The following is a 16,011-nucleotide window of genomic DNA, read 5'->3' on the forward strand; positions in this document are numbered from 1 at the left end:
CAGGATTAGATGTCTGACTGGGTCTAATAACAATGACTCGGAACAACATACAGGCAATGCATATCAAATAAGGCAACAGCTGTGCCGGCTTTCATATATCATTAGTGGCATCACCAGTAGTGGATGTTGAAGGACGGAGTCATACAATTTTTAAAGAGTACTCGGTTTGTTGCAGTAGTGATATTCAAGAATAAACAGATACATCAATGTTCTATGTTGCTTTTAGATGGGTGCACATGATAATTCAAACTTATGCTTATCCTTTACCGTGATTAGACGAATGTTGGGATGTGTTAGAAAGCTCCTGTTGATTCAAAAATTTGTATCTGGATAGTGGCAGGTTGAGCTATATGACGAGAACATATCTAATGCTGCTTTTAGCATGATAAGTGGCTTGTATGAATCTTTGCATCATGCCATTTCACCTGTATAGTACACCTGACACTTTTAAGAGGATATTGGATCTTATACTGAAGCAAATGTGATGGAAAATATCTATGTCAATGATGTTTAGGTGTTCAGTCACCCATTTGAGTTTGTGACTGAGAAACTTAGAGTGGTATTCCAGTGAATGGATAAAGCAGGCTTGAAACTGAAACACAAAAAAGTAGAATTTCTTGATCACATTGTAAGGAGAGACGGAGTCTCTACAGACTTGGATAAGGTAGCCATGGTGAGAAATTAGCCTCATCCTGTGACCAAACAAAATGTCTGTAGTTTTCTCAGTTTAGTGCTATACTATCAACAGTCAACATAGTAACGCCATTGTGTGCTCTAATAAAAATGGAGAGCAAACATTATAGTACCTTAAAATTGTTTTTGTGGGTGGTTCAGTACTGGCCTGTCCATGACAAGACAGCGAGTTCCTGTTAGACATCAACACCAGTGACAACAGAATTGGATGGAATTGTTATTGTAGTTGTGGAACGAAGTAGAACGCATAATCACGTACATTACTCATACACTCACATCTCTAAAATACAGATACTGTACAATGAAGAAAGAATTGCTTGTAGTGATGATCTTGGTAAAATACTATCACCACTACTTATGTAGTAGGAGGTTATCCATTTGGGTGGACCATGCTTCATTGAAGTGGCTAATGAATTTTAAAAATCTGTAGGGGATGAAAATTCATTAAATAACAATATTGCAATATCTCTTTGTTAAAGTACACTGTATGGACCCATAACACATATGGACTATCTCACTGCAAGGTGAGACTTTATCCGTTCATGGAATGTCTTGATCTTGGATGCTATTTAGGAAATTGAAATCATTTCTCCTGGTGGATGAATGCTAATATTAACACTTTGGGAGTTCTAGGAAGAGCAAGTGAAGAACTCCAAATTAACTAGGGTTCTCTTTGCCATATAGCAAGATGAAGCTTGAACAGCACTAATAAAGGAGTATAGCATGGATATGCATAACCTGTGGCACTTGTATGGTCAGTTTCATGTGCAGGAAGGTATGCTGTACCTTTGCTATAAACCAATGTGCTGTGATTCTTCAACTGTGGTCGCAAGGAGCTTGTGGTTCCCAGAGCTTTATGACAAGATTCTCCATAGTTTGCATAATAAAAAGACTGGTAAACACGAAGTTATTACTAAGACTTGCACTAACATTTGACAGTGCTTCTGGCCATATTCGAGTCGAGATGTTCAGTGATTGTGTGAATATTGTATGGTGCATGCTGCTAAAAGAAAAACAAATCTACGACAGGCGGATTAATACAACAAAGAATTGTTGGGTTCCTCTGTAGAGAATAGACCTGGATATTACTGATCCTTTGTGGAGACAGAGAAAATCATTGGTACTAACTTTTCACTATTTACTACTTCACAAAGACAGCCAAGGTTTATCTGTTGGTTGAAACATTTGCACAGTCCATTGCTAATGTATTGGTGGAGAATTAGGTAGCATACTTTGCAGCACCAAAAGAAATCCACATGAATCAGGGATCCAGTTTCAACAGGCAACTGTTTGATGAGTTGTGTAAAGTGTTAATTGTGGTGAAGACGCACTTAACCTTATCACAATCAGTATGATTGTTTGGCAAGTGGTTGCTTGTGAAGTTATATTCATCCTAGTTGAACCGACTGGGATAAACACTTGCTATATGTGATTATGATATACCGAGCACGAATCTACAAGCTGTTTGCCAAACCTGTTTATGTTTGGGTGGGAAATTATTTTCCCTGCTGACGTGATGTATGATCCTCCCCCATGAAAATACGTCCCAAAATGTTCACAAGAATACATGGAGATGTTAGAATGTACAATGCACACCAGTTTATTCAACAACAACTGGGAAGGACTGCTAGAAAACAAAATATGTTCTATGACAAGATAGTAAAATAACAGATTTTCCTGTGTGGAAATCGAGTCTTATTGGAGTATATGCTAGAAGAATGAAAGCAACTTGAATCCAGTTGGACCAGTACATACCTGATATTATGTCAAATGGGTCCATTAACATACGACTTACATTGGATGTGAATGTGCATGGAACACGTCAATAAGTTGCACATATACATCACAAATGAACTTCTGGTACACTGGCTGGGTCGGGAGTCTAAAGAGGAAGAGGATGCCATCTTGAGTCATACTGATTCAACTGATGGAAGGAAAGAGCTGAAAATATCTACCTGATTGTCTATGGTGAGCCAAATGAGAAGTTTGCTGGAGTTAGAGGTGTGAGACAATTCAAATCATCAGCCTGACCGCAAACATCAACCTCTCAATTTATATGGGTGGAATGATTAATAATGAAAAAAAGCAAGGACAATCATTAGGTTGAACAACTACTGATTTAAAGGAACTGACAACCATTGTTTTCCATACTATCAAGTGTGCACTACATTGTCCAATTTCCACTTGTTCATCAACAATTAAACTCTATATATCTTATGTTTAACTAGAAAGGTGACATGGTTGAAAATCAATGACTGACACAGCATTGCTAAACACGTTTTCGAAGTCGTTGAAGACATCTGATATAAAATGTCGTATGGTGTTTTGAGAGAATCACTTCCTTGATCTAGCATCATGTCACCTTATATACACTAGATTCTCACCCTTAAAAGTAGACCAATTTTACAAGCATTGAAGGAGTTGTGTTTCCTCTGAGTGTATATTGAGATATAGTAGAGTCAATAGAAATAAAGTTTTTGGCTGATTAGACTTTTAGATAAAAAGTTATAGTACATCTGAATTTGTCAGTGATTAAATATTTCATGATGCCTAAAATAAAAACCGAGCTAGTTTGATGGTAACACTGTTATTACTGAAATGTAGCTTCAGAAGGTAACCCAAAAAAGTTACCAAAATAATTCATGCGGGAGCCAGAGCCAATCTGTATACATTACTAGAGTATTTGACAACATGTAATTTTGATATATACATTTAGCAACATAGCTGTGCAAATAGATATATGTGTATGATCTTATACATGAACACGAACATTACGTTAAGTCATTTATGAGTACTATTTAACGCAAACGAACACAACAGTAAACAATATAGGCACTTTTATAAAGATTTGATCTCAACATTAAGAATTGAATAGTATGAGGTTAAACATGATAACTGACCTGGAAAGTATTACTGGAAATACATTGAATCTGTTATTTTCATCGATACTAATAAAATAATGTTTCAATTTTGATTTTGAAATATTCAACAGGTAGTGATTTTTTATGTAAGATATAAAGTAACAAAGAGACACACACTACATCTGAGATAAAAAAAATCAATGGGGGAATGGGCAAACAGTAACACCTGCAAAGTAAATTATAAATTGCACTAAAAGCTAGTACAAAACTTGTAAATGAAAGTAATTTCCTAAGGAAAGATAATGAAAACATTGGTGAAGGCTAACTATCAAAGGTAACGGCTTGAGTATGTTGGAACCTGTTTCAATCTCGACTCCCATTTCTTCCTACTGGAACCAAGCATTCTGTACACGACAACGAGATGGTAGGAAGAAGAATAAGGCTGAGTTGGAGAGTATAGCATGTGTCCCAGTTGTCTGGGAGGGAAAACAAAGAGCAGAATCGTTACAGGTAGTTGGTCAACTAGAGACCAGCAGAATCCCGGGGATTGAAAACTTTTTATGATATGTATTCTACAAGTGTTTGTCGTGCTTGAGTACACAGAAAGCTTATGGAAATATTGTTTGTCCAATACACGGCATCTTACTTCATAACTGCCCATCATGGCACCCTTTAAACTATGCACTCAGTTGGAATTTTGACCAGTTGGAGTTCACCCAACCTTATATTTTCAGTTTGTATTTTTGATAAATAAGATCGAATTCTGGATGCTTCTTGTTCTTCAGCTAGCCAGTGGTTTTGCATTCCTCTGAAGACAACCTGTTTGCAATGCACAACATGATTTGACAAGTTTTTGTTGTTTCTTACAAGTTCACTAGATAGGCATGGTTTGGTGATTTAAAATTTGCATCTAATAATTTATTTGACAAATAAATTTAAGTTATTTCCAACAATGTATGTGGGTACTTTCAGTCCAATATGGCATCGTTGAGTATTAACTCTTACATTCACAGTAAAAATTAACCCTATGTTGCTGAAAACATGATGTTGGAATGATAGAAACCAGCTAGCTGACAAACAGTGCTTCATGTGCTGCAAATATATGTTTTGGTTAATTAATAAATTATGATGAATGTATACGTGTGGTAGTACAAGCGTGCTTACCTGTATGTATATTTAAATTAGTTTGTGTAGATTTTCATTATTTACACAAATGTGTATACAAAAGAATACTACTAGTACAACCTTTCAGGATTTTGGCTTAGTGTCGAGATGTTTATTTTGGTCTTATTTCTGAACAGGTTACTTGTAATTCACCAATGTTTCGTTAGCTATACTTAGATGTAGTATTATAATATATATTTTGTGTAGATTGAACGAATATAATTTTGGATTTACTTGTAAAATCAGACATGATTTTACGTAATATTCAGAATATGGTTGACTTGTACCAAAAAGCATTTTGAAGTTTGAGTTGTTTACAGTTTCAGCACAGTCATGAGGAACGATCTTCAATCTCACAAGTGAATTGAGGCTCTGCTAGAGACAACCAAACACAGGTGGGACTGTACAGAGCTGGAGGGATTGCTACAGCGCCAGCATTTGCTCAGCCTGAAGCACATTGGTCACAGGTACTGAGCCTGTGAAGCCTGCTGCAAATACACAGTTACTGGGTCAGCAACTATCAAGAAAGGTACCACCATGCTCCCGTGCTCAACCTGTTCGTATCACAACCATCTGGTTGTGCCTTCAACATTATGTTACTGACTAAACGCCTAATTTTCCTATAGCCAAACACCAGTGATATTATCGAAGTTTACAGATTTCTCAATGAATATCTGAGTAAGAACCATATAACAACAAGACGCTTATCAGAGCAAAAATCGAAATTATTAGACCTCAACTGAGTTTGAAGAAATTAAAGATACTGGACACAATGCATAACCAAAATGTAGCAATTTTTATGTAAACACAAACATAATCAAAATCAAAGGTAATTGCATTTTTCGGTGACTTTAGAAGAGAACATTATGTATGTTAATCTATTAATGTTTCAAAATATCTAATATAATATCCTGTCCAAGCCTGAGAAAATATTATATTATATACTAATAACAACAACGACATTCTTCTCAGGGTGTATCTACAACACTTGTGACTGACGGTCACTTCCACTTTCAAATAAGGCATCACCTTACTTCTCAGTGGAAAGATCTCTTTCAATTTCCGTACAGTATGTTCTAACTCATAGAAATGTATTCCAGGAGAAACTCCATGTAACACACTATTTAAATGACCTTGCTCCCTGGATAACTAGGACAAGTGGAACTTTGTGGCTCTGTAGAACAACTTTTTATATCAAGAACGAATGTTCGATACGCAAACAAATTTTGGAAAATTTATATATTAAATAAGAAGGTAGGAGACACTTGGTATGCCTGTACATTACCCACCCTGAATATTTTCAAATTTAATTTTTGTTAAGGGAGCCGAGAATCTTGTGAATTGCCTAATGTTCTACTGCACTTATGAAAAGAATATGGTAAACTACCCAAAAGACTTCAGACCAACAAAGTGGAGCAAAGTAACATCATGTACGATGCGTCATTGAAATGTCTGCATTCTCAACTGTCAATGAGATAGTAATCTCCATGGGTGATGTAACTCAGAATTTGTTTCCAGATCCAATGACCACCACATTGTTCAGGAAAGAGATCCAGACACAAGAACATTCCTGCAACACCTATAGCCCTGTGTATTGTAAATATTTTTCAGCTGTTAAACAGCTTTCAATTGATTATTAGGTTGATTTTGTGTTTTGAACTTATTTGTATTTTACTTTACGTTATAGCGTTTCAGTGGCAAATTTAAAGGCTTATAATGTTAAAACATGGTATCATACCTATGGTGGGAACAGCACAGATAGCCCATTGTTTAGCTTTGTACTTAACAACAAACAAATACACTTTACATTATATCTTTTGTTTTTTAAGTTTCTAATGTGTTAATTGGCCAGAATTCTAAGTTATTTTACAATTCAATCTAAATTTTGTTTAAATTTCATATTGTAATTATGAGATAATTGTATATGATATTGAGGTTTGGTTCTCTAACAGGTTCCTTTGGTCGTTTTTGTGTATATGTCATGCCGTTATGAACGTTACCATTATAACACGATTACAATGTATTTTACGACCTGACAGGCTGTAGTTAGCATACTACTTCAACAAATAATCCTTTAATGTAAATGTCGGGACTAGGTACCCCTGAAGTAAAGAAAGAGTAGGGTGACCAGATTTCGAAACCGAAAAACTGGGATAGCCTAGCCTTTGTCCCTAATTTCAAAATGGTTAATACATATTTAAAATAGTTTAACTTTTATTTAATTTACATTAAATTTATTGAACTATTTCACAATATTTCCAAATGTATTAACATTGGCATTGTTTTTAAAATAATTTCATCTACTGTTTTGGTGATAGACACAAAACAAATGAGCAAAAACAGTCAACTTATACGTCCAAAAAATATTTAATTATTCACTTTATCTTAAAATATGCTACTTCATACCTGGATTTATTTAATAACCCATAACATTTTAAAACATACTACTTTTAGGTTTTAGAATTACATTGAAACTTTTTTGACATATTTTTGTGAAGAATGAATGAAACTTAGAAGTCATAACATTCATTACATGACTGAGTAAAGTGTGATTTGGCGATTGGCACTTCCTTAAATGTTTCTACATCCAGAAGTGCACAGACCTAGGTTTTTCACCATATACAAACGGGACTTTCGAGAGAGTTTGGCGGCAGGAGAGTGTGTATTACAAGCAGGCCTATTACTTTCGTTATTCGATGTGACACGCAGTTTTGTGTCTTTTATCTTAAAACCATGTTTTGTGTGTCCCCAGAACTTTTCTCGGGACACTGGAACAAACTACCAAAAAACGGGACTGCACACTTGGAATAATTATGATTTCCCTTTCCATAATTATTTGAGAATATATTTTTGTTCCGTTATATTCACACAATTTTTCTAAATTTTCTTGCAGTTTTTGAATGTAATATGTAGTTAATCACGGCAATGTTGGCGGATTTCCTCTCCTCACAACATTTCTCAAAGTCGTTAAAAGGTGTTAATCCTATCCTCTGTATATCATAACATTCAGTGTGTGTGTTATGCAACTCCTCCTAAACCGCTGGTCGCACCAACTTCGAAGTGATACGAAACTAATCGTCTCTGTCCTGAAGTTTGCACAAAGGTAAAAATTTACACCCCACCCCTTGGGGAACTCTGTGATTTTCCAAAAAGCCCTTCTTCTAAACTGTTGGACTCACCAACTTCCTAAATGGTGCCAAACGAACAGTCACGGCCCCGAGGTTTGCACAAATGTAAAACTTTTCATCCTAACTCCTTAGGGTATTTCGCGAAAACACTTTTACGGGGATTCCCAAATTTGACATTTGTTTACGTTAGAGCATGCAAATAAGTAGGTCTATTAATTATCATTCGTAACTTGGTAAAAGAAATTAAATTTGAGTTATAGCGGCAATGATCATTAAACTGAAAAAGTGCCAAATAGTAGTTCAAGCATTAAATGTATATAAAAGTAGCTCTGTAAATGTGTACCATAGGCCCACGGTTCGCTAGTTCCACAAATAGAGATTACATATTACAGCTTTAGTACTTAAGACTAAATTGCAAGATAGTATGTATGTGTTTCTGTACGAACTTTGGGAAAGTAGCCTATTCAAACACACTGTTGTGTATCTGCTCGTTTGTTAATTTCCGGTATAAATTCTTTCCGAGGAACTTCGGCGATACAAGTCCTTTCTTAATTAAAACTAGTTTATTCTTTCTTGATACAACTTTTTAGTACACAGAATTTCCACAGTCACTTTAAACATAACAACCTTTATAACACACGCTATAAATAACAGTGATTCACACACTTTACTTACGGTGCCCACTGTTCGCTTGACTCGGTTATCTCCATCTTCAGTCTATCTACATATCTATCTATTCAATCGCACTGGTTTTCTCGCCAGACTTATACCCTAAAAAAGAGGGCACTTCGAACAAACTCGGGCCTCCCCGATAATTCATGATCCTTCTAGAAACTCCAGCGCGCATGCTCCCAGAGTCACGCGACTTCCGCTGTCGTAACAACACATTACAGAGCTATGTACAACTGGTGTGGTTTAGAATTCTATGTTGTGGAAATAATGACAATTTTATATTGTTAGTAAGTAAAACAAACACATAATTAATTTGTATATTATCAGTGCAAAATTAGAAAAGTATGCTGTATTACAAGATAAAGAGATTACAAAACTCCAACTTCTTTACTGCCTCATAGGTCATTCTTAACTCTCTTTGTACTTGTACTTAAATAATAGCTTATTCAATCAACGCCTTCCCCCAGTGGGACAGCGGTTAATGTACGAACTTACAATGTTAAAATCCGGGGTTGGATTCCTCGTAGTGGACACAAAAAAAAAACCATTGTGGCTTTGCTGTAAAACAAAATTATAAAGTTCAAACAGCGTCATCTCGTTTGTATTTCCGATTTACGATCAACTTCATACTTCATTCCCACAGGTAATTTCGTTTAGATTTTCTGGTATTTTTGCACATATCTGGTAGTGCTGCACTGGTACAGATTTCGTTTATGAGAGAGTCACGTGACAGCTAGTGTAATATTTAATAGCAATACCGAGGCTCAAGTGTTTCAACTTCATACCTTGTGTCGTTACGAAAATAACCAATTCAGTTACGTAAGTTTATATTTGTTGTGTTAGAGATGTGTTTTGTTGAGTTTATTTTAATTTTTAGTATTTCTTGAAACATTGAAAGTTATTGTCTTTGTAATGGATTGTCGCATAGATCTCAATAGGACATGTCTAGCCGGACGGGGGGGGGGGGGCAACTGCCTAGGGGCCCGGGCGAATGAAACCTTGTTATGCCGTAAAGCCTGCATAGCATCTTTAGGCTATATCTTAATTTAATGATAAAAACCATAGTTTTTTGCTTTTCTTTGCATATGGACGCTTGATACATTAAGAACAACTGAAGTAATAATTTGAGTAATAATTAATATGTATATGTTACTTTATAGATTTAATAGATATTTGTTGTTACTTTATAGATTTAATCGGTATTTGTTGTTACTTTATAGATTTAATAGATATTTGTTGTTACTTTATTAACGTTTGTACGCTTATACTGTGAGGTAAAACGGCTGCTGGTTTATGAGCTCGTTGCTACCCTAATTTAGGATCTTCTTTTTAATAAATTCTTCAAGATGTTAAAAGAGAGAGAGAGAGAAAGGGGGCCCTTGCTGGCTCTCGACGCTCCTGCCTGTACTGTAGGCTAGTTGATAGTGATGAGTGCTAATGACATCTCAATCTTAAAAACTCTAAGTAACTTAGTTTGGCAAAATTAAATCTTTCCTTTGTTATGCCAAGCTTTAAATACAATGTTGATATTCTACTGAAATTAAAGAAATATGAGAAGTTGATATTTCAGAATGAAAAAAAACTATTCATTTGGAATAACAATGACAAGAGTCTAAAGTTTAAAATGAGAATTTTACTTGTAGTTGCATGAACAACTTTGTGAATCTGTTGAGCAAAAAACAAATGCATACTATGGAAGATGTTTCATCTGTAAATAAGGTTACCAAATTTCTAGATTGAAAAATTGGGACTTTTTTGTTGTTGTTTCCATAGGGAATGACACTGTAACAACTTTTAAACACTTTAAACTACAGTAGTACACATATTACCATTTTCTAAGTAATCTGATAGTCATTAAGTTCAGTTTTAAAACTACTAAAAACCGAATTTGTTAAAATCTTATCTAGTTCAAAAATATGAATAAAAAATGCACCTAAAGCATTAAGTTGCTTTGAACCCATTCACAAGAGCAATGTTGCTTCTTTATTTTCTTATTTGTGTCTGGGCAGGTCTTCAAATCTCAACTCTTGCAGCTGTATTTTGACAGGTTAGGTTAAGGAAATGTAAGAGAAGGGGAGGGAAGATTGTACCACGTGAACTGTCTTTGTTAGGTGATTCTCCAAGTAAAGTTTAAAGGAGTTCTGTTTAATGACAAACTCTACATAACAAACTTACATTGAGGTACAGAGAAACTGGGATAACTTAATACTTTAACTGTTTCTGATTGGAACCTAAAAAAGTAAAGACTTAAAATTGGGGTGATCCCAGTTTTACTGGTATCTCTGGTAACCCTATACCTGTAAGTGTAAATGATGCCAAACTTGTCTATTGCCATGTCTTTAGTTTTTTATTTAACTCGTGAAGGCAGTTTTGTGCAGTGTAAGGTTATTTTTTGTACTTTGCCTCCATGGTCCAGTTTTTAATGTAAGTACTTCCTCCAAACAACTTCAGTATGTTGTTTATCATTATGAAAGGCAGTAACTATAATATATAAATTGAAACATTGTATTTTGTTAATAAAATGTCTCGTATCTCTAAGGAAGTAAATATTTATTCACTATATTTACATCATATTTTTTTGGTTTTGCACCTCCTTCATAATAGGTAACAGCTGCTCAAGAAGCTCAGCTGTAACTGAAAAGAAAACTGGAGATTTGGATGTGTTTGAAGTGTAAATTTAAGCAGATGTAATCTTTGATGTTGGTGCAAAACCAAAATGCCAGAATGTTATCTTTGAGTAAAGGGTAATATTATGTGAAAATTACCAACATAAGCTAGTCTGTGCTACAAAGTCTGAAAAAGACTAAAATATTTTAGTGGCTATTTAGCCATACTGAAGTCATTTGTTTATTGTTAGGAAATGTTATAAATATTAAAATATAACCACATTGTTTTAAGGTATGTACCAAGAATTTATACCTAACCATTACTTGTTGTCATCTTGCATAGAGCAGAAAGTAACATTAATGTTGTCATGCTACTTTTCGATGACACTGTGTGCATATGCAGGAGTGTGCCAAATATGTATTATAATGATGGTTGTAACCATTTATTGATACATGTGCCCATCCCAGACCATGTCTTACTGATGGCTCAAATACTAATGCAGCAATTACTTGTTATATATTCCAGAATTATGGTGAAAATGTTCACTCTTGGATACAACTACATGACATAGCTGTTGTGGTATTTAAGATTTAGGTATGCATTGGATGTCCTTCACAAACTGGATATGAAAACTCAAATACCATTCTTTTTTGGAAAAAGATGTAACCAGCATCATACAAAGGAATGTGACAGAAGTGCATTGGGTGGTAGAAGCATTAAATGGACATATAAAAACAAAGAAATTTCTGGATAGACGACTATTTATTAACTTGTGGATTACTTTTATAATGGATTGTGAGTATTGACTGTGCATGTTGCCAGTGGCAAAACACAAGAGTGAAGCTGATTCTGTTACACAATGCATTTTTGAGCTGGTGAAATACACTCGGCATACATAAATGGACTGTTGAGTCCAAAGGCTTAGCATGAAAGAGTTAGATGTTAAAAAAGATAAAAACAGTTGATGAAACATTGAACTTTCCACAGTCTTCTGAATAATGTCTGTAATCACCAACACTTTGTAAATACCAGCTGAAGCAAGTGGTATTAAACACATAAGAACATCAACCTACAGATGGGCTGTATGTTGATTTAGATCAGTAATGAAAGGGGGTGATCTTCCTTGTATGAAAATTCAATCTTGTCACGTTTCATGCAAGATGTACCCTTTATTAATTCATCATATTGGTCAGAGTGACCAACTTCTTTTAATTTGGTATTGCCTGTGTGCAAACAATTAGTGGTATGCTGTGAACATTATATTATCAGTATTGTGGTTCCTGGGGCTCAAATGGCACAAGGAACACAGATTCAGAATGTCAGCTTCCATACCTGAAGACATTCAGGATGCTGCAGAAATTATCTATGACACCTTTAAGGAATCAGACACTGACTGAAGGTGGGATGTGAATACTTTGCATCCACAGTATGTAAAATTTGTCATTTTTTTCATTAAATTATGGACAAAATTAAATGCCAGTTTCAGGAGATTTTTGCAGTTTTCATCATTTGTGGTATGAGGTAAACACTATATTCACAAAAAGTGAGCACATTTGTTGTCTTATACTGTAAATCCTTAATTTTAAAGTGGAATGACAATAGACAGTTTCATACTTAAAAATTTTATATTGTTGATTGAGAAAGAACACTGCGGAACATAATGTACAGACACTAAATTTTGGAATAAAATCTTAATCACTTTAAAAGATACCACTGAAATTTGGAAATGCTCATTTTATTCAGAAGAAGAATCGACTGTGAAGTTCAATATCTTCTACTTAAATATTAACTGTACTTGGGATATATTAAAAAAATTTCTTTGTTTTTTTGTTACCTGCTGGTGGCAGCACAAACTACTTCTATTTCATATGATTATTGTTAAGACAGTAAACTGAGGCTTGACTGTTCTTTGAGGAAATTTAAAAAAATTATGCAAAAAAAAGAAAGATAATGAATGAAATGAAAATTGATCTATTCTAAATGAAGAGAGTGAGAAATTTAGTTGTTGTTTTTTTTTTATTAAGTTCTCTAGGTTTCTAATCCATTATAGAATAGAAAACAACTTAGCCAATAATACAGAAACCTGATAGAACAACTGAAGCTGTATGTTCTTTAGGACTAATTGCAAATCCATTTGGCTAATTCATCACTAATGAAATAATCTTTATCTCAAATATCTGTCAATGTCAGTGTTAGAGAAACAACATTCAGTGGAATATCTGTGCTGATTTGCTCATTTTTATATTCACATAAGTTATTGTATTTATACATCCCTTATGCTTTTACTTTGTTCCAGTAGTCAAGTAGCAAGTTTTTCTGAGCTGTATGTTTTTACAATGTCATGCACTTTTTTTTCTGAATGGGGGTTTTACAAGTATATGAGGTTTTCTTATAATGTGTTTTTGAACGTTACATGTAAACAGTATATAAATATTGACTAAAATATCTGTTATATCAACATTCACTTAGATTTTTATCTTCTATGACACATAGTTTTCTGTAAATGTTAGCAAATTTCTGAATGGACGAGAAATAAAAAAGTAACTAACTTTTAGAAGGTAAATAGTAGCATGTAATCTTTTGATGCAGTGGTACCCAGCTTGTAATATGTCTATCTACCCCAAGGGTATTTGTGGACCTTTGCAAAACATAACATTAAAAAGAAACTAAAGCCCACGTTTCAAAATTGGAGGGAAGTTTTGATGAGTTACAAACATATTCCACTAGCCAACACTCTACATTCACATATTGTTGGCTCAAGTTTTTATTATTTCTTTTGTTTTATCTTTTTATTAATATAAATCACTTTTTAAGTTGTTTTTCTTTTTCAAATTAGTTGCATCAGAGTTATACCACTGACTCAAAGGTCTGGTTAGAGGTACACAACATAAAATGGCTGGGAACCACTGTTTTGATGTATTCACATCAGATTAATACAAAGGATACCTGATATTAGTTCTACTCTATAATCTATAGCTAATTTTAGTTTGAAATTTAAGAAAAGTTAGCGTTTTATTCAGTAAACCTAGTTGTGGCTTCACAGTTAGGATGCACATATTGTGAATTTGAGGATTTATGGGTAACAGCCTGTTGCACAAAAACATGCCCCACACCTTGAAATCATAGGCTGGTTAGACTCCTCTGTTCAGTCAGACATGAGTAACTCAAGAGTTGGAACTTAGCAGTGGTAACTGTTCACTAACCTTCCCTCTAGTCTGTCAGCTCAAAATTAGGAATGACTGTGCATATATGTAGTACTTGTGTAGGTTTGCTTGAAATTGGAAAAGAAATAAGTTCATTTAAACAATTTTAGAAACCCGAAAACATATTTTAAGCTTTATTAACTAGAACTTTGGAATCAATCCTTACATTTATTAAATATGTAATATGACAGTATTGTATGACAAACTATGCCATGCATGTTATAAATTAATCCTTTTTCTTTTTTTTTCCTCATTTTTTTTTAAGACTTTTGCTAAAAAACAAGAAGATGTCAACAGACCTGAAAAAGATTAGTGCTGGGTTCATTGGTGCAGGCCACATGGCCCAAGCATTAGCCAATGGAATGCTAAAAGCAGGTTTGTTTTAAACTACACATTTATTTCACGTAGCAACTTATCTGTACATTTCTATATACTGATCCGCATGTTGTATTTAACTCATTAGATTTAGTTTCTGAAATGTAAGTATGCATCATTATTTTTCAAGAGCCAGAATCAGAAAATTGGCTACTAAAACTAATATAAATATTTATCAATAAAACTTTTATCGTCTAGCCTGTTTTTATTAAATTTTTCACCAAAATTTTCAGAAAATTATTGTTATCAATTATTACTCTTGATGAGCTATGGTAGTAATGCTGTTAATATTAATAATTGTAATCTTGTAAATGAGACCTGCCCTTTTAAAGTATATAATATTGATAATTTGCTTCAAAATTACCATTTATTTTACATTTAGAATTGTCATGTGTAATTCAAGTCTTAGTCTATTTAAAAGAAATGATTAAAGTTTACCTTTAGTTAACTCTGTTCAAAATGTATGACATGCCATTAATAATGTCATAAAATTATCTGTATTATAATTAATTATATAATATGGTTGAAAGGAATATAATATTCAACATGTAATAATTGTAGCTTAAGAAACAAATATATAACTTAGTATGATCGCTCAGTACAGTAAAGAATAGTGTAATAAATATTGTGTTATATATTGCCATTACTATACATACAATCTGCCAGTATCACGAGAAGACAGTCTAATTGTTAGTCGTAGCCAAAGCATTTTTTGGAATTGGAATAGTTGAATCAATAAGCTAATACATCTCTGGTGTATTTGTTCATTTGTAGTTTTTTTTTTCCTTTGTTGTCTGTGTTCAATTTATTATTTGAATAACATTTCTGGAACCTGTTGTATCATGGAAACTTTTGGCTACCTGTTGGATATTATTATATACTATGCCACACATGTAAGCCAAGTTGTGTTGATATTTAGGCTATTATGCTAATATGTTATTTGAATATAACCTGTGTTTCTATTTTCTTGTAATATTAAAGTATTCATTGTCAATTCATTCTTCATTCTGTATATGTGCAGGTTTCAAATAATGTGATTGAGAAACCCGTTAAGTTTATTTCACTCTAAGCTAACTTTTTTCCTTTCATCAATGGATAATATCTGTTACCACTTGAGGAGAACATTGCTTAACATAACATATTGTGAGTCAGCGAGGTCACGTGACTAGTGTCACGCCACATTTTCTAGAAATATCCTGTTCCTTCGGGAGTGCCCTAGCATTTGCTAGATTGGGGGTGGTCTGATATATATAAGATGGTCACAACGTGACGACAACAGTGTAGTATTGAGTAATTGAACTGCAGTCA

The 16,011-nt window shown here is 34.0% G+C and overlaps 1 protein-coding gene across 3 annotated transcripts in view; it reads left to right on the forward strand.

Moving 5' to 3' along the window:
* The first annotated feature begins 9,142 nt into the window (after positions 1-9,142).
* Positions 9,143-16,011, forward strand: part of LOC106469994 (pyrroline-5-carboxylate reductase 3-like) — a 28,360-nt gene continuing 21,491 nt past the window's right edge. Inside the window, exons 1-2 of one of the 3 annotated variants that reach the window (XM_022398556.1) lie at positions 9,143-9,161; positions 14,594-14,703. In XM_022398556.1, coding sequence (XP_022254264.1) covers positions 14,616-14,703 — 88 coding nt within the window. In that variant the 5' untranslated portion in view covers positions 9,143-9,161; positions 14,594-14,615. Of the gene's footprint in view, positions 9,162-9,199; positions 9,338-9,595; positions 9,635-14,593; positions 14,704-16,011 lie in introns of those variants that run through there. The other 2 variants (XM_013930514.2, XM_022398555.1) reach the window with 2 other exon arrangements.

The sequence above is a fragment of the Limulus polyphemus genome, unplaced genomic scaffold (genome assembly GCF_000517525.1).
Source record: "Limulus polyphemus unplaced genomic scaffold, Limulus_polyphemus-2.1.2 Scaffold3761, whole genome shotgun sequence".
NCBI classification, from domain to species: Eukaryota; Metazoa; Arthropoda; class Merostomata; order Xiphosura; family Limulidae; genus Limulus; species Limulus polyphemus.